Source organism: Bacillus rossius, chromosome 1, assembly GCF_032445375.1.
Source record: "Bacillus rossius redtenbacheri isolate Brsri chromosome 1, Brsri_v3, whole genome shotgun sequence".
In the NCBI taxonomy this organism is placed as follows: domain Eukaryota; kingdom Metazoa; phylum Arthropoda; class Insecta; order Phasmatodea; family Bacillidae; genus Bacillus; species Bacillus rossius.
In genome coordinates, this window is record NC_086330.1 from 29577228 (window position 1) to 29601237 (window position 24010).

Genomic DNA, 24010 nt, shown 5'->3' on the forward strand with positions numbered 1-24010 from the left:
CTGAGTATTCTTCTACGCCTCGTTCATTCGAAAAGCCTCTAAAATCATTAATTTCATCACACTCGTCATCGTCTAAATCCAAATCAGACACATCGCCCATTTCAATAAGAGTCAGCAACTGGTCCGCATCAAATTTTTTTTTGTTTGGTCGTATTGCTGGTTCATCTTCATCAAAATATACCGGGTTTTGTGTGGTAGCCATTTTTTTTTCAGAAAACGGTAATGTAAAACACTCGCATAACAAGAAATTAACTTCAAAACATAATGTTACACAACTTTCTTTTAGGTTATGAACGAATGTAAACAAGACAAAAGTTCACAACTACCAGTCACAGTGTCCTATCAATAGGACAATATGTATATGTTGTTCACAGTTCTCACTTTTCCTAATAAAACTGTTCTTTATATAAAATTATCAACTTCAATGTTCACAGAACTACAATTACATTTTTGTTATGACTTCACTACGTTATGAAACCGCCAAAAAAAAAAACACACCATAGATAAGTACACAATCCGAAGACATCACACAAACCAAATATTTAACTTTTTTTTATGAGTTTACAGAATGTGTCTGAAGATGACAGCAGTAGTCTGACAGGAAGTTTGCTGTCCTACGAATAGGACACTGTGACTGAAAACAGAGTAGAGTTACTGTTTCTAAATTTAACAACAGGAAAACATATCGTCCTATACATAGGACACTATGACTGAAACTCAGTCGAAACTCGAAACACGGGCGTATTCAGCTCATGTTAAAAAAAGGAGGGGGGGGGGGGGAGCATTTTTTTCTTTCGAAATTCAGCCTCTAATGTTGTAGTTCTTATGACTTATCACAGATAACGGAATGGCTTTTAATTCGTAATTATATTTATACAATGAGTTGTAATACCAACAGTTAGTAAATTTTTCCGCAAATTTGCTGTTTTTTTTGTATATATATTTTTTCTGTTATATTATTTTTCCTCTGCTTCAGAAGGGGGACGCACCACAACGCCGAAATACCACAATGCCGAACGTACAATAACGCCGAAAACCATAACGCCGAATGCCAAATTGACTACAATGCCGACAACTAGAAAACTGTTGTGTACCACAACGCCGAATTACCACAACGCCGAAATACATTAACGCTGAAAAATGTCATTGCAGGACTGCCACAAAGGTTAGGTTAGGTTAGGTTAGGTTAGGCTAGGTTAGGCTAGCCTAGGTTAGGTTAGGTTGAGGTATTTCGGCGTTAAGATACATTTAAGAAACACACACAAATTCATTCAGTTGTTATTCATTTTGCTCCTTTGCCCCCCCCCCCCCCTCCACACAGCAACATTTTTCGGCGTTACTGTATTTCGGCGTTGTGGTACACAACAGTTTTCTAGCTGTCAGCGTTGCGGTCAATTTGGCATTCGGTGTTATGGTATTCGGCGTTATTGTACGTTCGGCGTTGTGGTATTTCGGCGTTGTGGTAACGACCCCTTCAGAAGGAGGCGCCTTCCTTCTGGGTATGCGTACCCCTGCTACTGTAATTCTGCAGTGCTGGCGAACGTCTTCGCGTGGGTATCCGTGTTTGTAAACAAACGCCGCGTGGTCGCTCTGCGAGTGACGGTTGTGAAATGGAATGTTCGAGTCAAGTTTACACAGGGGCAGACCACGTCTGCATGATTACATCATAAGCGTGTGAAGCAGTTTCTTTTCTTCATCTAACTGTTACGCCATACCGGTTGGACGCGCAAAACAATGACTGAAGTATAGTGTTTGCGTTGTGGATACAGTTTAAAACACTTTTTTTTAATGAAAAAAAAAAACCGGGCTGTTATTTAACCACGGAGATTGTAATTTTTACACTTACTGTCATCCGATGTTATCAACTACCGTTTCCGCAATGTTTTGGGAGGAACGCTATAGCGATGGCGAGGTTAAAAATTGGCTTCAACCATATAACAGCATACCGTCTCCTTACAATTCGTAACTCCATGATTGATACTTTATCAGCCATGGTGAAGACATTCCAGCAATCGCCAGCAGGGTACAAGACCAAGCGGGTCTTAGGTTGGAGTTTTTTTCCTATAAAACCCAGTTTAAAAAAAACCAGTATATGACCCATTTGTTTTTTAAAATATTAATATAAATAAAAAATTACCATGTTTCATTACAATTGGCATGTCTCGTACGAACCCAACTCCAATCACGTCGCTTCATTGTGTCGCCGCCTACCTGGGCACACAACGGTGTGCAGAGCTTCAGGAAAAACAACGCGATTTCAAAACTACTCAAGATATCCAAGTAGGGCCTATTTACGAATAGCATTTAAGAGTTCGCTGAGGGCCGAAAAGTACTTTTAATTTCGGATTAAGTTTTTAAACTGTATTTTTAGTAGCGTTAAAATGCCTAAAACGCGTGTTTTCAGAGTAATTTTTAGGCATTAAACAATCACTTCAGATTCTTGAAAGCACTTAAGGGGCTTGCATAACACCTTTATCTTCATTTCTCCGCCATATAATGTTACGGTCACCGCTCAAATTTCACAGTTATCCTGTGACGACGAGAAGACTGCGCGCCAGTTCAGAGACTTGAGCTTAGAGGCGATACCGCGCTAGAAGCACCAGCGAGCGTCGCGCTTATCATCCCGCCTCACTAACACACACACACCCCTGACGAGGCGGGCCCCTTAAGACAAATGCCTCCCTATCTTCTTCCCGATTGGCTGGGCGACTTCGCGCAGACGCAGAGCTTGACCCGTCGCGACGGGTCAAGCTCTTGGGGGAGATGGTGGTGGGGATGGCTGAGTAATCAAGCGAGACTGAGGCCGGTATTCCAAGACACAAAGAAACTAGGGTTCAGATGTTGAATTGTGTTACCCTAACCGTATTCCTAATACACGATAGGACACGGCCAGTTTCCTCATTGTTGGGGATCGGATTTTGGTGGTGTCCTATCAGTTGCCGAGCTGTATCCCGAATTCCGCGCATGCGCAGAGCTCGCATTTTCGTTGATTTCGTCCTGATGGCGGGCCCGCGTCTGGCGCCATTAACTCGTGTATAGTCGCTTCTCTGATCATCGGGGGACGTACCTAGCGTGCTGGTGTGCCAAATGAAACTTTATGATAGCGAAACTATCCTGGAATTTATTGTGTACACTTTAATGCTCATTACAAGAAATAATCGTAGCTTAAAAAGTACTTGAGAAAATTAGAAAAAAAAAAGTTCTATTTTTGTAAGATGGTGCTGCTATCTCTAGTAATTTTGCCGTAAAAATTAAATCGATGTATGCGAAACTTCCGCTAGAATGCGTTCAAACCAGATTCAAGCCTCGCGCAGGGTTAAAATAGTTGCCGATTTGTTTTCTTATTGGGATTAGGTTACGGTTGTATCCCAACAAGGCAGTGCTTATTCGCTAGCTTACCCGTACGTTTTGGAATACCGCCCTAAGATGCTTCAAGCCTCTGTGGCAAGGCCTGTAGCAAGGAATAACCCCCATAATATCCTTGGAGTGGTCGGGGAACTATGGGGGGAGGGAGTAAAGAGAGAAAACGGAAATCGGGATTGGCCGGATCACAATTCGATTCGAATGCGGAGGCTCTGGAACGCGGATTCCAGTGCCTTGCCGCTGCGCCATCTCGCTTCGTGAAAACGAACTGTAGCCGTGAGCTTATATGGGTCACTAAGCTGAAACTAAATCCAAAGGCGTACACAGAATATTTTTCGGCCTGGGAGGAAGGAGATGGAAATACTCTTCCCGCTGTTTTCTTTCAAATTCTTTCCATTTGTTGGTAAGAATGAGAGATGTTTTATGATTTTGGGGAAGGGGGAATGATATATCCTCCTTTGTAAGACAATTTCGCTTACGTATATTTGTATATCTGCTGATAATGCCCAAAGGAAAAACAAAACAAAACATTTTTACTTCAAATCTGACTTATGATATTAATACGCTAGATTTAAAACTTGGTTAATTTTATTGCAATTAAAAATATATGAGAGCTATTTCAGTTAAAATAAAACACAATACTTATAATTTCATTTGTTGTTATGTCACAAATATTTTTAACGGATATTCACTAAATGTAATACAATGGATGTAAATAGTTTCGTAAGCATTGGTGATTATTATCACTTGTTCTAATTTTTTCACCGATTATATTACACTAGCTGAAGTACTCAGAGATGACCGGGTTAAACACATCATAATATAAGGTATTATCTTTGAAAGATTTGTGCAATTTACACAAACAGCCCTTAACTATTATTAATTACAGGAAATGAAAAAAAGAAAAAAAAATGGTTGTCTGTAAAGTCAGTTTACGGACGATAGTTAAACGTGACAACGTCATAACAAAACATTGATGAAATGATTGCATACTTTTATGAATAAAATTGAATCATTTTTATTGAATTATCACTATTTTGTATGGATACAAAGGAGTGAAATGAAATCTGCAATTTAATTGATAAATTTACTTTTAATTGCATTCATTAATTCAAATATGTTTATTACTTTAACGAAGAGATTATTTTAACTATAGGCCCTAACGTTTATACATGTTTGCTATTTAACTTCTTCCAATCTGTGCTATTCTGTTAAGGATAGGACGATGATAGGAAAAGTAGGAAACGAATGTGAGTGTTTCAAGTTTAATGTGCCTCGAAAAAGTCAAATCGATGGTTGTTCCAATCGAGTGGAAGAGAGATAGATGCGGCGCAAGCCTACAATGAGCGTAACGGGACAAAACGTAACGGGACAATGAGTCATCCTTTTTCGTGCGTGCAGCCGGTGTTCATCGATTTATTAGACGTTGTCACGGCAAAAACACGTGTGAGACCCCGCCATAAGCTCTCTCGTGTAGCTGAAGTAGTGGCAGTATGGACACGTGCTATAAGCTGCAGGCCAAGACAGCGCAGTCGCGCCTGGTCAGTCCGAGCTGATGGCGCAGACGCGAGCATGTGCAGCTCATTGGTCCACGTGTCCTATGACGTCAGCTGCTGATGGCACAGTAGCTGGTGAACTTTGAAACTTCGACTTTGGAGGTCTTCTGACGTCATGAACAGTATTTGTCTGTGAAAAACATTGATGAGTACAAACAAAGTTTAAATGTTTCTTGACATAATTATACATTCTTAGTGTTTTTAATATTGTTGTACCTAGTGGTATTTGTTTTCCATCAAATTACTTTGAAACGAAACGTCCCTAAATATGCAAATAACTTCCAAATAGTAGTACGGAAGCATGAAAGTAACTTTTTACACACACACATATATATATACATACATAAAAATTTCTTATAACTATTCGAATTATATCCATATTCTCGTTTTCATTCACAGACATATTGTCTATAGCTAACGAGGAAAGCCATGATAAATATGTTTAGTCATCTACCTTGCTGCCGTCTGTGTATTATCACGCGAATAAGATGCATCGGACAAGTGAATGTGGCACGCTACAGCAGAAAACGTATCAAACTGCTTGGTGGGACTACTTTCAGGCAGATCATGCAGAGTCTTCTGTGCAATAATTGTGGCAGCTACCTTATTCGCGGAAGTGGCGTAAACGTGTTTTTCGTTGGCCCGACTATTAGAAACCATGCCTGCTGGCAGTAATTAAATAAAAAAAATACTAAACACATTTTATCTGACATGATTTCGAAAAATAAACAACATTCTTCCCCGAAAGCCTGGGCCAAGAGCAAATATTTAGAATGCTGTATAGTTGAGCAAATCTCCGTTTTGCTAGGTGAGTAATATTATTGTTGATATTATTGTACAGATTACGAAACGCATGTTACACGAGTATGGCACTTTTACCCGCGATCACCATTATCTTTCACCGCCTTTTCACCGCAATGAACTGAAACGCAGGATAACAAATGGATGGATCCAGCTCTTTCTCTTCTAAGAGAAACGAATGAACTTTTTTTTCTCTCTAGTACCTGGCTTCACGCCGGTAGATAAATATTTTTAACTTAGCAAGTTTTCTTTCAATAACTATCATAAAAATATATCTAAATTACTGTCAGGTTACAACTAATTTTTTTTCCGTGTCCGGTCTTCAAATACAAATTTATTTGACCACTACTGCGTCGATGTGATGACAAAGATGATTACAGGATAACTGGATTAATATCCGATTATTTATATAAGTGTAGCATATTACGAACGCACGTGTGAAACACGTGCCTGCGCGAATGGTTACCAAGTGTTAGTGTCTGTCATGGGCATATATCCCCCCCCCCTTTCCCACTGGAATTAAATAAACCCATCACTGAGGGAGGTGGGGGGGGGGGGGGGCCCTGCCTGCACTTGCAAAAGCGTAACTGTGAAACGGTTTCTATGTCAAAACTATGTCTTATGGGAAACTTTCTGTAATTTTTGAAGTGACAACGTCTAATAAATCGATGAACGCCGGATACACGCACGAAAAAGTGTCCCGTTACGCACATTGTCTGGACATACCTAAGTGTGAAAGAATTTTTGAAATCCATCCAGTAGTTTTTCTAGGTTCATCCTCTCAAACGAACAAACTAACGCTCTCGCTTTATGAAATTAGTATACACAGATTTCAAGAGGACATAGTATAAAACAATCAAACACACCATCGACTAGCTTCATGCACCTTAAAAGTTCTAGAAATGCTACAGTCGTAAAAAAAAAAAATCAATAAGGTCATTAGTCACTTTTCCCTTGGTTTGGTTACGTATATTTCACATTTTAGATTATTTATGGAAAAAATTATTTCACCACATAGTAGGTATTTTACTCTTTAAATTGCTGTGGTAGTTCACGGATTGATTTCAGTTGAAATTTTTCGCTGGGGAAAAAGTAATTTTACTCAATTGGTACTATCGACAGCTGTCATCGCCATCTGCTGTCTTCCTGACTGGCATCATTCAAAGATGCCAATGTTTACAACGCGCGCCTCCTGGTACACAGCTTCGGGGCTCGAGTACCGAGCGTGGCAATCTCCCAGACCATTTGTGTTCGGTGTCCACGCGACACGAGCTCGCGCCTCGTGGTTCCAGGAGCTCGTGGCGTTTGTGTGTTGCGAGCGAGGCACGCTTGTGCGTGTCTCGGATGAGAAATAACTCGTTTTGGCGTGACGTATCAGGCAGCTCCGTTGAAAGGGAAAAAATAGTGGGGAGTATGAGCATAATCCCAGGGGCCCAAGCACCAATTGGTTTTAGATATTTTTTTTTGGGTTTTTGGCGGGAGGGGGGGGGGGGGTGGCGTTGAGTTTCGAATTTTTTTTACTGCCTTTTTTTTCCACTCCTAGAAGGTCAAGAATTGCAAGTCTATTACTAATTTAATTCATTGTAAACCTTACAAGTTATGCCGTTTCGCGCAGTTATGGCCACTGTAACGTTTAGTCATTTTGAATTTTTCTCCCTTTAAATTATGGGATTGGGAAAGTATGTACATTAAGTAGTGCTTCGTTGTTTGCCTCCGTGCTATTAGCTTCTCCCGGTGGCTTCAAGGTCCCGTCGACCTTTGTAATAAACACCGAGTCTGAACAACACTTCGCGATGCAGCAACTTGGATGTCGATAGGCTGAGAGTGTGGTCTCCGTCATACTCGTTAACAAATGATACGCCGCCTAAGTTCAGTGCGACATTCTGCGGAGTATTGCCGGCGTGACATGAGTGAAAGTTCGGTCTCACACGCCATGTTGATAATTTAATTTTTATCGTCATTGCCAGTATTTAAGGGCCGTTTCAGTTATTCTTAATACGATGTCACCCTTGTAATTTTTTTGACGTTACAACGTCTAATAAATCGATGAACGCCGGCTGCACGCACGAAAAAGTGTCCCGTAACGCACATTGTCCCGTTACGCAATGTCCCGTTACGCTCATTGTACGCTTGCGCCGCATCTATCTCTCTTCCCCTCGATTGGAACAACCATCGATTTGAATTTTTCGAGGCACATTAAACTTGAAACACTCCCATTCTATTCCTACTTTTCCTATCATCGTCGTATCCTTAACAGAATAACACAGATTGAAAGAAGGTAAATTGCAAACATGTATAAAAGTTATAGTTAAAATAATCTCTTCGTTAAAGTAATAAACATATTTGAATTAATGAGTGCAAATAAAAGTAAATTTATCAATTAAATTGTAGATTTCATTTCACTCCTTCTTTGTATCCATACAAAATAGTGATAATTCAATAAAAATGATTCAATTTTATTCATAAAAGTATGCAATCATTTCATTAATGTTTTGTTATGACGTTTTCACGTTAAACTATCGTCCGTAAACCGACTTTACAGACAACCAATTTTTTCTGTCATAAATACTTTCAACAGATATTCACTTTGTGTAATATCATGGGTGTAAAGGATGCGCAATGATAACAATTACGAACTATAAAATGATGTTCGTGCTAATAAACGGTTGCATGCGAGCAACCAGTTCATGAGCTAAGATAGTATAAAAAGGTTTCCCGTCATCTTTCGAGGGCGTCACGTCATTTTAAGAAATAACAAGGCGTCCGTATAGGAACTAAACACATTACATAACGTATACAAAAAAATTAGTAAGCAGTCTTTCAGTACTTTCCAGTGATGTGTAAACATCTAACCTCAGTAACGAGCAAATTATCGTCGAAATCTTCAAAAATAATGCCGAGTTACCATGCCTTTTTAAGTTTACCAAATCTATTCCAGGGTAGTATCACTATCATAAGTTTCTTTCAGCACACAAATACGTTTGGTATGTAGTACCCTAATATTTTCGAATGTGACCATGTACGGAATCCGCCATCTTTGTGTCAACATTTCCGTCAATCGACTTCCGTTCCATTTTCACGAAATTATTCCTACCAAACGCCGTATACCGAGAGCTAAGATGTTTACATATCCAAAGTTTTTTTCACATGTACGATTTCATGGTGTCGTATTGGATGTTTCTTTACGGCAGAAACATTCACACCATGAGATAGACTATTACGACTGGTACGACCGAGACTCGAAGGACCGAATTTATTTACTCCTGTCCTCTAGTTAGGTTCGAACAAATTTTAGCCAACCTGGAGCCGGTTCAGGAAGAATTTTCGGAAAGGACTATCGTACAAATAGAACATTTTCAAAACAAGACATTAAATAGTTCAGAGGTTGGCCTTGTAATGTTTGCAAATCTATGGACTCAAAGCACTGTGCTTTAGTACTTTCCTACAGCTTTCGGCGAAAGAAAAGGTTGACACACGATTTTAAGTATTTAGGTTAACATTAAAATATAACCTCCAAAATTAAAATTAATTAATTCCGAGCTCGCGAGACGCTATCTCCCCAACCGCCCCCCTTTGTAGCCGCGTTTCAGCCAATGCCGAACAGTGACCTCGATCCGTGGCCTTAGAATGACGTGGTTTTCCGTGAGTATAGTGACGGTTGGTGACTCGGTGAAAGGACAATTGTGACCCTGACGTGAATGGGATTCCCTAAAGTGGCCTCGTTCTCAGTAATTATTTCTGAAGGCGTAATGACTTTCCTCAGTCGCGATCCAGATAAACAAAAAAAATATTCGGTAATTTTCCAGCACGAAATTAATTTTAATATAGTAAAATTGGTCGTTTTAAATGGATCTCGCTAGCTTAGCTACATTACAACATCAGCAGTGGAGGAGGATGTAAGTCGGCAAAGGTAACTGGGCTACGGAACACTTGCTGTCGAATTAGGGCATGTCCGAATTTAAGTAGGTTCAGAGTAATGTACTTGCGATGTCATACTTGCAATAGTTGTGCACTAGATCATTTCATACATGTATCACATGAAGTTGATTTTTTTTTCTTTTCCAATAAATATATTTCATTACAGAAAAAAAATGTATGGATGAAATCGACGGCAATCTTCTTAAAGATTTTACATTCTTCTTTGTAAGTTTCGATCAGTTCAAGTGTGAATGCATGTTTTGAAACTTCCTTAATAACACCTTTAAGTATTTTTTTAAAATTAAATTTCATATTAGTAAAATATGTGTAAAGGGAAAATTATTTCAAGGGTCTTTAAATTACTTTAATGTTCTAATAAATATGACCTACAAAGTTATATATATATATATATATATATATATATATATATATATATATATATATATGGCAACGTACATGGAAGTACGTGAAAAGTACACAAGATTCGTTTACTCGCACACTTGCGTACTTCACTTCCAGCTCGGACAGCTCTCGTGTTGTCACTCCCGGAATAAGTATGCATAAGGGTGTAAGTATATACTTCATTCTAATTCGGCCACAGCCTTGATGCTGGAGGGGAAGGGAGGGGAAACACGATTGAAGGAGTGGCCACTGACATACAAACGTGTCAAATATTTTTCACCAATATAGTTGGCAATAGAGTTGGAAAGGTAGTATTGCTTCCAATTTTCTCCATTAAATATATTTGGTCAGATAACCTCGAATGTGTTTTTAATCATGTCACACTATCAACATTTATTGATTTTTTGGTCTGAGCTATCTCGAAATTTCATTTTTAATTTTAATTTTTGTATTTGAATAATGCATCACAGTGCTGGATGGAATTTTTGAACTTGATAATATATTTGTGCATTTTTTTTAATTTTTCGAATATGTAATCATTTAAATCACAATAATATTCGTTTCTCAATTAAACACATGTTCAGTTATTTTCTTACGTAATAGTAACATACTACTATTTTTACACATAAAATGTTTTCGCAAACAACATTCATTAACAAAATTTAGTTATTTAACTTTTATATCCTTTTTAATCGCCAATTTGCCATGCGCTCTTCGCCATTGTTTTATAATTTATATCTATTTTTTTTTGTTCACACAGTGGAGTTGGGAATTGTCAGGCGACGGCTTACTGTTGGTACTGTTCAATGTGCGATGCGTTATCGTTGCGTTGGGTCGATGTAGTCGGCTGCAGCTCGAGGCGTCGTATTTCGTCAGCGCGGCTCGCCTCTTTGGGCCGCCTGGACAGTCCCCGTGGCATTTGTCTGGTCTTCTAGACTCTAGAGCCGACATCTCCCTGCATCGGAAAGTCTAGGTGGCCGGTTATAAATGTGGGTGTCACTCGTTGTTCCTCCAGTTCTTCATTTTTGATTTGGGCATCGTTCCTTGCTGCTTTCGTAATAAAAAAAATTGGTTGTCTGTAAAGTCGGTTTACGGACGATAGTTTAACGTGACAACGACATAACAACACATTGATGAAATGATTGCATACTTTTAGGAATAAAATTGAATCATTTTTATTGAAATCACTATTTTGTATGGATACAAAGGAGTGAAATTAAATCTACAATTTAATTGATAAATTTACTTTTATTTGCACTCATTAATCCAAATATGTTTATTACTTTAACGAAGAGATTATTTTAACTATAATTTTTTATACATGTTTGCTATTTAACTTTTTCCAATCTGTGTTATTATTCTGTTAAGGATAGGACGATGATATGAAAAGTAGGAAACGAATGGGAGTGTTTCAAGTTTAATGTGCCTCGAAAAAGGTCAAATCGATGGTTTTTCCAATCGAGTGGAAGAGAGATAGATGCGGCGCAAGCGTACAATGAGCGTAACGGGACAATGTGTGTAACGGGACACTTTTTCGTGCGTGCAGCCGGCGTTCATCGATTTATTTGACGTCACGTCAAAAACTGCCCGAAATATTAAAGTATTTTTTTTTACGCAGCGTTGTTTACACTCTAACGTAAAGAATATAAATGTTATTTGAAGTAAATCGGCCGAGTACCTTCGTTGCTAGCTCGCTTTTCGACTGAACGCTATCCGCGCCTTACTTAGCATTATAGCGGTCGCTGCCGCGCTGTGACGTCATTGCGGGTGACCCAAGGGAAGCGTTGGCGCCAACGTTTCCCGTCGCCGTCAGAGCGGGCTTTACGGTGGTATAGTTGCTATTAGCCTCGAGTGTATAGTTTGGCCGTAGTGTCGCCAGATTCGGTCATGACCACCTCCCCCCCCCCCCCCCCATCAGCTGTCTCCTTTAACGAAGTATAAATATCAAGACATATTCACACTATGATGAATCGAAAGCGAATCGCATCGTTCGACTCGACTCGCATAGAAATTTGTCTCTTTCATTCGGTAAGTTGTAAGTTGAAAATTGAATCTGAATGGAGACGGAATCCAACCCGAATGAAATGTATAGGGGTTGGAGTTGAAAGACGAAATCGAAAGTGTTTGCCTCGTTTGCTCAGTCTTTTTCTCTCAATCCTTGTTTGCTCTGTTTCAAGTGATTGTTTTATTAAATAATGTAGTGGAGTGATGAAAACACTTTGAAGTTCATTGAAATGTACTGCGCCCAGTAAGAAAGACACGATACATAAACGAAAGTGGCAGCTTCATTTAGAATTGATAAGGAGAAATTAAACTAAAAAAAAAAATTTAAAAAAAATTGTTGTCTGTAAAGTCGGTTTACGGACGATAGTTTAACGTGACAACGTCATAAAACAACATTGATGAAATGATTGCATACTTTTATGAATAAAATTGAATCATTTTTATTGAATTATCACTATTTTGTATGGATACAAGGAAGGAGTAAAATGAAATCTACAATTTAATTGATAAATTTACTTTTATTTGCACTCATTAATTCAAATATGTTTATAACATTAACGAAGAGATTATTTTAACTATAAATTTTATACATGTTTGCTATTTAACTTCTTCCAATCTGTGTTATTCTGTTAAGGATAGGACGATGATAGGAAAAGTAGGAAACGAATGAGAGTGTTTCAAGTTTAATGTGCCTCGAAAAAGTCAAATCGATGGTTGTTCCAATCGAGTGGAAGAGAGATAGATGCGGTGCAAGCGTACAATGAGCGTAACGGGACAATGTGCGTTGCGGGACACTTTTTCGTGCGTGCAGCCTGCGTTCATCGATTTATTAGACGTTGTCACGTCAAAAAATTAATTGAGCTATTTGTTTGAAGTTAATCTCTTTCAACCCTTTCGACTCGTCCAAACTACAAAGCTATTTTGACGTAACATCGAATCGAACGAGTCGAACGGAAAAGTCGGAACAGAATGAGACGAACAACGCCATTCGTCATAGTGTGGCTGCACCTTAAGACGTTCATCGAATGCACGCCAAAACTACATAAAACGTAACTGTTTGTGTTGGAATTTAGAGTCAGTTTTTGTACCTGCGGTACACATCGCTTCAGTATGAGAGCCACGTGGTAGGACCATTTGAGTATAATATATTTCTGGAACACAGCACCATTCACAAGTCAAGGACGGACTAAGTAGGCATGGTTCTTACGCGTGAGGTGTCAAAGTGGAAGCTCAGTTTAGAATAATGACTCGTCAAAGTCCGTTTACGTACCTCCTTTAATCACTAAATAAGCCGCTTTAAACTTTAACTGGAAAAATGAGTGTACTAGAGTCGTTAAGAGCACGTGTCGATGGGTAGAATAACTACACGATACATACATATTGTGCATGTGTCATTAACAAGTCAAAATTTGGCATTTTTTCAAAAGTACTTAAATGGTAGAGACTTACGAGCCATGAACGTCACATCAATATGTTGCAATCTATCCTTTCCAAGCTAATAAAATGATTGTCATATTTAGTGTCAAAATTTTTTTCTTCAAAATTGTTATCCAGTATATATATATATATATATATATACATATACACTTGTGTGTATATACATATACACACACACATATATATATGGTATATGTATATATATATATATACCCACATATTATGTGTGTGTGTATGCTCAACCAGCCATGCGATTTCACACAAAATTTGGGTACTCAGACCACTGGGCTAGAGCTAAAGTGTTATTAAACATGAACCACATCCAGTCATTTTCAAATACCATGTTAAATTACTTTTATTCCCTTGAATTAAATTATATATATATATATATTCCTTCCATGTTGATAATCCTAACAAAAAACTGTAAAAATGTAGTATGTAGACTTGCTAGGTTATTATAATATATTTCTTTTTATTAAGAGCTTATAGTTTTGTAATTTCTTTTTTTTTCTTTTCTAAAACAACAGTTCTATACTCCAAAAAATAGAATAAAAATATATGTTATTGCAAACAATTAAAAATTTTGTACAACGTAATACAATATAAACATAAATGAAGACTATAACATAAACATAAATGAAGACTATAAGATTATCTCTATATTAAAAGATTGCTGCTCCATATGTAATCACAATTAATAGAACCAAACTGATTGTAGGTGCATTTCCCAATTAATCACAAAAATTTTATAAATGTTACATACGTGCAAGTTAATATTCCTGCTCAAGCATTAATATTACACTTAAAAATACACGTTATCATAAGATACAATAAAAAAAATGTATCATCTTGAATAGTTTTCACAAGACAAAATGGAATACATAATTCTCCAGTACACAAATGAATATGAGTTTAATCTAAATCAGCAGAAATGATACGCATAAAAAGGTATGTTTGAAGTGATCGTAGTGTTTTTAAATACTGAGATGCATGAATCTGGAAAACATTTCGTTAATATTTATGGCTTTATTTAAATATAAGTACTCGTTTCCACAGTAAATGTATTTGAGATTCGTATTGAAGATGCTGTTGAGCATGGGGATAAAGAAATCTGATAGTTTTGCTGGAAGCTTTTTATCGTAGCCTGTACGAAACCTTCTACTGTGGCATGAAAGCTTTACTCATCGCAAAACTTATTTGTTGCAGTTTCAGTATCGACTCGTCCGTGCGGGAGAAAATATAATTTCGGAGACTGAGATATAGTTTTAAAGTAGTTTTGGGCCCACTCTCTAGATAGTAACTTTCATAATTTATTACTAACATGGCTACACTGTGAGAAGTAATGCGTCTGTTATTATCAGGCAAACAAACCAGTGAAAATTTATTAATTTTATTTTGGTAGCCACATAGCCTATTTTGTGGTGTGGTATGCCAGAAATACTGCATCTCCTACTCATTTATATAGAACATGCTTTCTTCATATTAAAAAAAAACGGTATTATGTGTATTTACACGGTTTAAATAAGTCGTCAAGTAGTTAAATTAACATTATGGAACTTAACCCCCGTCCGAGTTTTCTTTTTGCTTGTAGTTATGGGCCCACCAAACAGATAGCGTGACATGTCGCGCTAAACGTGGTTTCAGTTTCCACTGCAAGAGTCGCACTTCTATATATATCCTTCCTTGTTCTATGGGTAAGTCACCCGTGCTTCTTCGAAACTATTACACCTGAAGAAGCAGTGAATTACCTACTCATGTGACGGCCGTTGTTAAAAGCGCTGCGCGCAGACAGGCTTTAGGAAATTAGTTGTAAATATCGCAGCCTGGCCGTGACTGATGACGTGGGCATAGTCGCACGAGTATCCACAGTGATGTGCTGTTCACCTCCCCGTTCATTGTCAACTGCAGTATGACTCGTCTTATCGCTGTTCAAACACCGCGAAGACCTGCTTTTATTGCCCGCTGGGGAGTTAACGATGTGGGCGTGTCTGGCGCAAGACTTATCTTGCCTTGATGCCATCTCAAGATCAGAGAAAGAAGTGAAGGCCATCTTGACTAAAATCCGTAGCTCGTACTTTATCGCCAGAGTGGATTGTGCCCAGAAACAACTCGCACACATTTGTTAGCATTTGTTATTTTTTTTTCCCCTTCTTGTTCGAAACAAACCGACAGTTTGAGCTAGCACTTGGTGCTGTCCAATTGCCAAACTTCCGTTTCAGACATCTTCCAGTTGGATTTCTTGACTTCTGCATATATGACGGGTTCAAATTCATGTTGGCTCTGGGATGTTTGAACACAATCAGCCAATCAGAATAGTGCCTAGCGAAAACGGAAATGATGTCCGTTTCGTGCTCAACGAATTTTTGGAATGGCTTAGGGGTCGTCCATTAATCACGTGAAGGTTTTTTTAGCAAATTTTTAACCCCCCCTCCCCCCTAGTGATTTGTGGTGAGATTTTAGACTCCCTCCCCCCCCCCCCCCAAAAAAAAAAATCACGTGTATTTTTTCGGTACAAAATAATTTTAAAAATTTCAGAAAATTATCTTTAAATATAGGTATAATATAATTTAATTCTGGAAAATTAATCACAGCATGTATATTCGGCGCCAAAATCACAGTCTTACTGGCGACTGGCAAGCCGAGTCGGGCGGGGATATTGTTGCCTGGCTACGGCGAGTCAAGGTCACGCGTCGCTTTTCGGTTTAGTAGAAATCGCGTGAAAAAATAAATACACGTGATATCTCTCTACACCCCTCCTCCCCCCTTGTGATATTTCGTGATCTTTCTGAACCCCCCCCCCCCCCCCCCTTTTCGAGCCGCACATGATTAATGGACGATCATGTTATGACAAATGGGCGATAAAGGAGGTTTTATAACTTAATAACTAAAAAAATGTTAAACAATAACTAACATAATGTTAGTAACTAAAATAATATTAAAATGATTGTCGTATGAAAAATAATATGTGTAAATAGCTAATTATATGTTTATAACTTTTCAAAAATACGGAATGTTTATTTTATTAGATAACGAGTATTTGAGTTGAATTTATGGACGTTTTAAAATTTTAAAAGCACAAAAAGCATAACAAGCTCTAAACCTGCACCCAGCATGAGATGCATTATCTAATTTTTAAAATGAGATTAAAATTGAAAAGTTTTTAATAGATCAGGCAAAAAAAAAACACTTTGATATAGTGTGACTTGATTTAAAACATATTTGTGGTCATCGGTCCAACTTTATTTGACGGAAAAAAATTTGAAATATATTTTCTGTCAAATATTACTCTTGCAACTCTATTGTTAAATATATAGTTTGGAGACAAAAACTTGAAGTATGACAGGGCCCTTAACTCGTAGAGTTGTAGTTATTGGGTTCAGTTCCCGACCAAGCATTTATTTCTCCGGCGCAGGGCTGTGTTGTGTTGTGCTTTCGCCACGTGTCACCAGCCTGCGGAAGGCAGCAGAATATCATCGCAGAATCATGTTCAGCTTAGCCTGGCGACCAGCAGTCGTTTCACGGTTGTGACCGAGGATTCGCAACCAGACCCATGATCATCACAATCTGAAAACATAAACACAACTGTTTTAATAGATAAAAGTGATCCATAATACATATTTTATATTATTTTGTTTTTTGGTAAAAATAATAAATTAATAATTTAAAAAATATGTTTGCGACGCAAATACTATTTCCCGTTCTTTGAATGATTCTTGCAATGAAGAGGAGATTGATTTTCGAGCGCGGAAAATCGGAACTTTATCTTATCGTAAAGCTGGGTCTCAGAGGCCATTTCGTTTGTTCAAATTTCTTGTCTTTATTGTTATCATAAAATTACCTTTCTCTTAAAGTTGTGAGACAGAAATTTTGCATTGGTTGTTTGGTTGCAACTTGTTGTCGCCAGATATTTTCCAGGCGTTATTCACGAGCTGTGAAGTGCCTTCACTCGCGTGAATTTTTAACCGGTTATTAGTAAGCGTTCAGTAAGTGACTGGTGACAAAATTCGTGACGAACTTTCAATAATGTAAAGCAAGGCTGTTGGGATAAATAATCTTTTGTTATATATATATATATATATAAATAAAAAATTAACTATTTGTTTTTTCTAAATACTAAATATCCGAAAGTTCTTCACCGATTGCTTAGGAAATTTTGCATTCGAATACGCTCGTGTTTTTGTGAACCTATGTTCAAACCTGAGACAGGTAAAAATATGACATAAAAATATAGATAGGTAAAATTATTTGTAAATGAATGTTTGTGTGTTTGTCTTCCGTTTTGTGAAGATAAAGATAGAGATATTGAGATATGTATACATTGAGAGATAGAGATATAGAGAGAAGTATAGAGAGGGAGTACACACACACACACATATATATATAGATAGAGAGGGAGGGATATATATAGATATAAAGAACCTAAATGTTGTTTTGAGACCAAGGAAGAAATTGGACTGGTGCTTTCGCGCGCACTCCAGTCCCATAAATGGAATCTGGCAAGCCACGGAAGCTAGCCAAGACTATTGATAACCCTGTCGGCAGGGGAGACCTAAGATGCACATAAAGTTCTGCCATCCCCGATTACACCCGAACAATTCACCTTCGGCCAACTTCGGGCTTTGTTTAATTTTTGCGCAGGAAAAATGAATTCAAATATTAAAATTGGTCGGTTAGGTTAGCTACATTAAAACACTTTAAAACACTATGGACGGTTAGTTAGGTTAGTATAGCTACATTAAAATAAACACAGAAATATAAATATATATAAATAAACCCAAGGTTGGCCGAAGGTGAATTGTTCGGGTGTAATCGGGAATGGCAGAACTTTATGTGCATCTTAGGCTTCCCTGTCGGCAGCCAGCGGTGGCGAAGGTCGCGGCCGTACCGGGTGCTAATCAGTTTCGCAAGCTCCCCGCCCCGCGCCTAGCCAGCGACGCGTGTATTTCGGATTGGCGTGGCCGCGACTCGCTAAGTGCAGCTAATTCTGTTTGCGAGCCGGACTGCGGCTGTCGTGACGACGCCCTATGGAGGGTTTACAGAACACTCGAGGAACGTAAGACGCAAAATGTTCGGGAATCAAACTTTAGAGCATCGGTTCATAAACTACGTACGAATGACGGCAACAACGCAACTCGAGTGTTGTTCAACTTCCAACTTTCTTGCGTTTTGGCTTGCGCTTTCGACGGCCAAATTTTAAGAGAAGTGTTCCGAAAACTTTCAAAGACGAATTATACATCATACGTTTACACTTGTGAAATTTTCACACAGTTATAGAAAATAACCTTTATAAAAATTTGATTAACAATTTCTTTTTCTTTCTTTTTCTTTTTTTTTGTAATAAATATGAAATATAGGAAGAAGCTCGGGGTAAAAATATGTTTTCTATGTTTGAGAGTTGGAGACATCTTGAGGCTGTGATTTTCTTGTGTTGGTTGCTGGTTGCGCTGTTGAGTCTTTGCGTTCCTTGCGTGGTTTATAAACCCGCCATTACGGCTCGTTCTCATGCGCCGGTTTTTCCATTTTTTTTGCTTTTACTTTTAGGTAAGAACTATTTCTGTCTATTCATCGTGATAGCGCTCTTGTGTTACATGATTCGTCAAATAATTTCCGTAATCCAGTGGTGGTAACGTGTCACGCAATTGTTCGTACGTAATTACGAACGCTTGCGAGACCTTATGCAGCTCAAAAATAACGTTTAGTAATAGCCCGTAGTTGTGACCATCAACAAATGCAATATACATAGTGAAACAGATTAACAGGAAAATCCCTTAATTCACAGTATTGACAAGAAAATTAAGTAATTATCTCTGCGTGTGAGGGCTAGCCTTAAATCCAGGTTCAAGATAGGTACTCTTCCCCACGAACAAGGGCATTTTTACACGCTTTATATTAGCTTCACCTGTATGCAGGACCGGTGCAAGGTAAATTGGCGCCCTAGGCGAAAAACCTTAATGCCCCCCCCCCCCCCCCCCACCCACCCTTCTCGCCGGACCCACCAAAAAAAATTTTTTCCTTGCCTCAAAATACATCACGTAAGCCTTAGATTTTGTCAACAATCAAATGTAAGTAGACTTTTTTTTTTTTTTTACTTTTTTACTTATTACAAATCATAAACAGGTCACCGTGGACTTTAAATAATTACTTATATCAATATAAACATTCCAAACTGTTACAAAAATCCATTTTCATCTAGTTTCAATAATCGTTAAACATATTATATCAGCTGTTATGTGTCGTACTGCGCCGCCCCCAGCTACTTGGCGCCCTAGGCGGTTGCCTAGTTCGCCTATATGGACGCGCCGGCCCTGCCTGTATGTTTGTTTGTATGTATGTTTGTTTGTATGTATGTTTGTAACCGACTCCTTTTCACTCGATTTTGACCCACTTTAAACGGACAGATTTAATCTTTTGTAGATTTATCGAGGACCGGTGACAATACACTAATTTGAAAAGATTATTTTCTGAGGTATCAGTGAGCATATACAATATGAACGACTCTCAGCCACTAAAAAAAACCTCCAATAAAGAAAGAAACGACTCACAAGCGTCCCAGTTAACATGTCTCGCTATAGTCAGTAGCCAATGAGCAGGTAAAATTGGCCGAGTACGTAGAGAATTGTGAAGTGCATCGTAAAATTCATTGAAACAGCTATATTTTTTACAGTCCCTACGAATTGGCTTACTCAGTGTAAGAGGAAGGAGGCTTTTCCGTAAATAATAAAATAATTTAATTCAAAGTTTTTTTTTTTCCAGTTCTACAGAAGTTCCTTGTTTTACCTAGAAATCAGCGTTTCTGAAAAATTGCCATTTATGGATTACATTATAAAGCCTGTGCAGTGACGCAGCCGCCGCCATTTTGTGCTTTAATTGTGTTGCCGATTCTGTGGTTCTCTATATGTAAATACCTAGCAGTTTGGAGGCGTTGTAGGCTACACCGATTTTGTTATTTGCGACAGTATGTGTATCATTATGTGGATAAACGTAATATTTTTTTTCTTACGCCAGGTGTAGTCATTACTTGTGTCAAACGTAATAATTCTTTTTTTTTGTCAGGTTACGTGCTACCGCTCGTAACAAGTCGGAAGTCCCGCGCCTTCATAGTGCTAAAAAAACATCCTTGTCAAGGCTTGACACTTGCAATAGATAGTAATAGTGAGTGTAGGGAGGAGCTGTCCCTGAGAAAACTCGCACAACAGTTCATATCATTTCCAAGGCAATAAAATTGTTAGTTACTTAGATGAACTAGTCAGCCATAAATTATCTATTGCACGCACCCCACATTTTTCGTTTTAAAACTTACAAGTATCTTCATAGGTGTGTATTAAAAATCCATAGTCACAAATATGCATGACAGTTCGTATGGGGACAGGATAAATATTTTTTTTTTTAGTCCGTTTTAAAAACGTGGTGTATAAACATAAATTTTTTAAATTTTAAATATTTAATTTATGTTTCTTTGATTAAGAACCGTAACCCATCAGCTGTTCTCGGCTTGACTGAGTTCTGGCACATTCGAGGGAGCTGAATGTTGCCCCTTGGAAGGGCAGCCCTTCAGGATTTTTCTGGCAATGGTTTGTTTGTACAGCGACTGGAAGAGTAGCCCATCCAATTTCTGAAAACATGTTTCTTTAAGTGTTTAAATAATCCTGAAAACTTCCCCCATGGAAGGGCAGCCCATCAGGATTTTTCTGACAGTGGTTAGTTTGTAAAGCGACTGGAAGGGCAGCCCTTCCAGTATCTTAAAATGTGTCTATTTTTGTAATTTTATAATCCTGAATTGTTGCCCCTTGGAAGGGCAGCCCATTAGGATAGCTTTAACAGTGGTGTTTTTGAAAGGTTGTCTGAATTGTAGCCCCTTGGAAGGGCAGCCCATCAGGATTTTTCTGACAGTGGTGTTTTTGAAAGGTTGTCTGAATTGTAGCCCCTTGGATGGGCAGCCCTTCAGGATTTTTCTGACAGTGGTTAGTTAAGTTAGGTCACTTTACAAACTAACCACTTTCAGAAAAATCCTGAATGGTTGCCCATCCAAACGGCAAAAATTCAGACAACCTTTCAAAAACACTACTGTCAGAAAATTCCTGATGGGCTGCCCTTCCAGTCGCTGTACAAACAAACCATTGCCAGAGAAATCCTGAAGGGCTGCCCTTCCAAGGGGCAGAATATCAGTCGCCCCGGACATTCAGTGTATTGCTTGACTGTGTGACACGTTGTGGCAGCTGTGAATCCAGATGACTGATGTTTGGAGCAGGGGTGGGCTCCGACACTCACCGTGTGTGTGTGCGCCCGCAGTGCTCGTGAACCGCGCGCGGGCGGCGCGCGCCATGGAGGCCGGGGACCGCGACGAGGAGTCCCTGCCGAGCTACACCCTGGTGTCCGGCCTGCCGTCCTACGACGAGGCCCTCGAGCAGCTGCGCGCGGTGCGCGAGCAGTGCAAGATGGCCGCCAGGGCGCCGGAGAAGAAGGGAGGCGCGCCGCAGCAGCACCAGCAACACCAGCAGCAACCACCGCCGCCGACCACGACGCTGCGCCTCTCCGTCGCCGAGTTCCTCAGGACTTACAAGACCTACCCTCCCCTGTGATCGTGACGAGGCTGGCTGCCGTCAGCGGTCCTGCGCCCGACTGTCTTTGTCGTCGGGAGACGCCAACACTGCGCGCGAGTCCACGGAGGAGTACAGATTGTTCCGACCTACGGCCGGCATTCTCACGGTCCTATCAGGGTAGGGTGGGAGAAATTTCCAGTTCGTTTGTACATTCCAGAGCAATAAATTTAAACATAACTGCTAGGGATCGCTCCCTCTTTTTTTTTTTTTATCGGGAAGGTACTAGAGCTTCAGCAATGACCAGCGGCTAGGGCCACCAACCCAGCATAGTCACCGCCTCAGCCCCCGTACCTCGCTCAGATGACCAGACAGTTAGTTGGCCTAAGACTTTATCAGCACTGCTGGCGCCTACCCCGATCTCCCACATCACACTGGGACCCCTTCAAAACACCCAGTGAACCCGGAGGAGTACAGGAGCACAAACACATCATTCGTGCCAACCCCCAGAACTGAACTGTCACGTTAATGATAACCACATAAAACTATATGCTCTTCGCGAAGCAAACATTTCTAATTAAAACTCATGGAAAGGCCTTATTTGTTAGTCATGGCTACAAAAAAAACGCTGGACGCTTTTAATAGGCGAATAACGACAAGAAAGAGAAACTGGAGGAACCCTGAGGCAGTCAGCCTGTATCCCCCCCCTCCTCCCCTCCGAAATTGAAACTCTTCCAGCGCCTCAGTGTGTGACTATGAGAGACACAGATGGGAATCATACAAAAACAAATTTGGTAGTGTGTGCGAAGTGCAAACTTATCATCTTATACATATGATTTTGTTACCAGCGAATTTTAAAATCATATGTTGGACATCACAAATTTTGCTATGGTTATAAAATTCTTGATACGTATTATGAAACTTGAATAATTATTTGAATGAAAATAACGATTAAGACAATGTTACATAATTGTTTTATTGAATAACGACATTATGTAAACAATTTTATAACTGTTATTCGTTAGGTCTTACATACATTGTCCTGTATTCTCTTCTGCCGATTATATTATATTGATTTTTTTAATCTATATAAAAAGTACATGGCTTGATAATGGAAAATGATTCGTGTATGACATAGTAAACCAAGTATGAAAGTTTGTAAGTGGGTTTCTTTAGAATGCTGAGTTCGTCTATTTACCTGAATAAGTTGTGTGCCTCTGAGCAATTACATCAAACTTATGTTCAGCCCGCATTTGTGGTAAAGTGTTTGCAACAAAATATTTTCAATTAAGTAAAGCCGAATCAATTTAAAGTGTAGGTACATGAATATGTTATTTTTAACATATTATATACATTTGGTTGAGCTTTAGCAAGGTGATATTAATTTTGCAGACTTTAATGTTCTTGTAGAAATGTAAAATTGGATTAAGTCAGTTCATTTTGTATTATACACTTCACATACTGTGGTAAAATCAAACTCAACAGCCATTCGTTGAGTTGCTAGATTTCTAATCACCCAAGAAATCTATGTTTTCTAGTGACAGAGTATTGCAAATATTCAACATAAACATTTGTAATTAATATCGAGTTCATACTCTGTACTTACTATGGTACGTACATGTTGTTTCTTTTCAATTATATTGTCTCTTTTCTGACGAGAAAATAAATTGATGAAAAATGTTAATGAATTCAAACTGCTTTCTGTGCAACCTTTTTTAAAAATAAATCATCACATTATTTCTTGCTAATTAATAAATTATTTTGTGTAAAATTACCGAATGGTTTTATCATCTTATTTGTGTTGTATCTTTATACAAAATACATTGTCGATAGATTAAATTATTGAAGAGGAGGAATTTTTTTTTTGGAGCAGGGAAGGTGGGATGGAATTGTAACGGACTGTATACCCTGAGAAAACCCACCGGCCACCAACGATTCTGATAAAAAATCTCAAAGAATCCAAAAATATTGGTTTGGATACATTAATTAGAA

The 24010-nt window shown here is 38.7% G+C and overlaps 1 protein-coding gene across 1 annotated transcript in view; it reads left to right on the top strand.

Annotated features, from left to right (window-relative positions):
* The window catches only part of LOC134533651 (protein commissureless 2 homolog), a 54746-nt gene extending 31044 nt beyond the window's left edge, over nucleotides 1-23702 (top strand). Inside the window, exon 2 of the mRNA XM_063371191.1 lies at nucleotides 21771-23702. Within this exon, the coding sequence (XP_063227261.1) occupies nucleotides 21771-22060 (290 nt within the window). The 3' untranslated portion in view covers nucleotides 22061-23702. The remainder of the gene's footprint in view (nucleotides 1-21770) is intronic.
* Nucleotides 23703-24010: the final 308 nt, after the last annotated feature.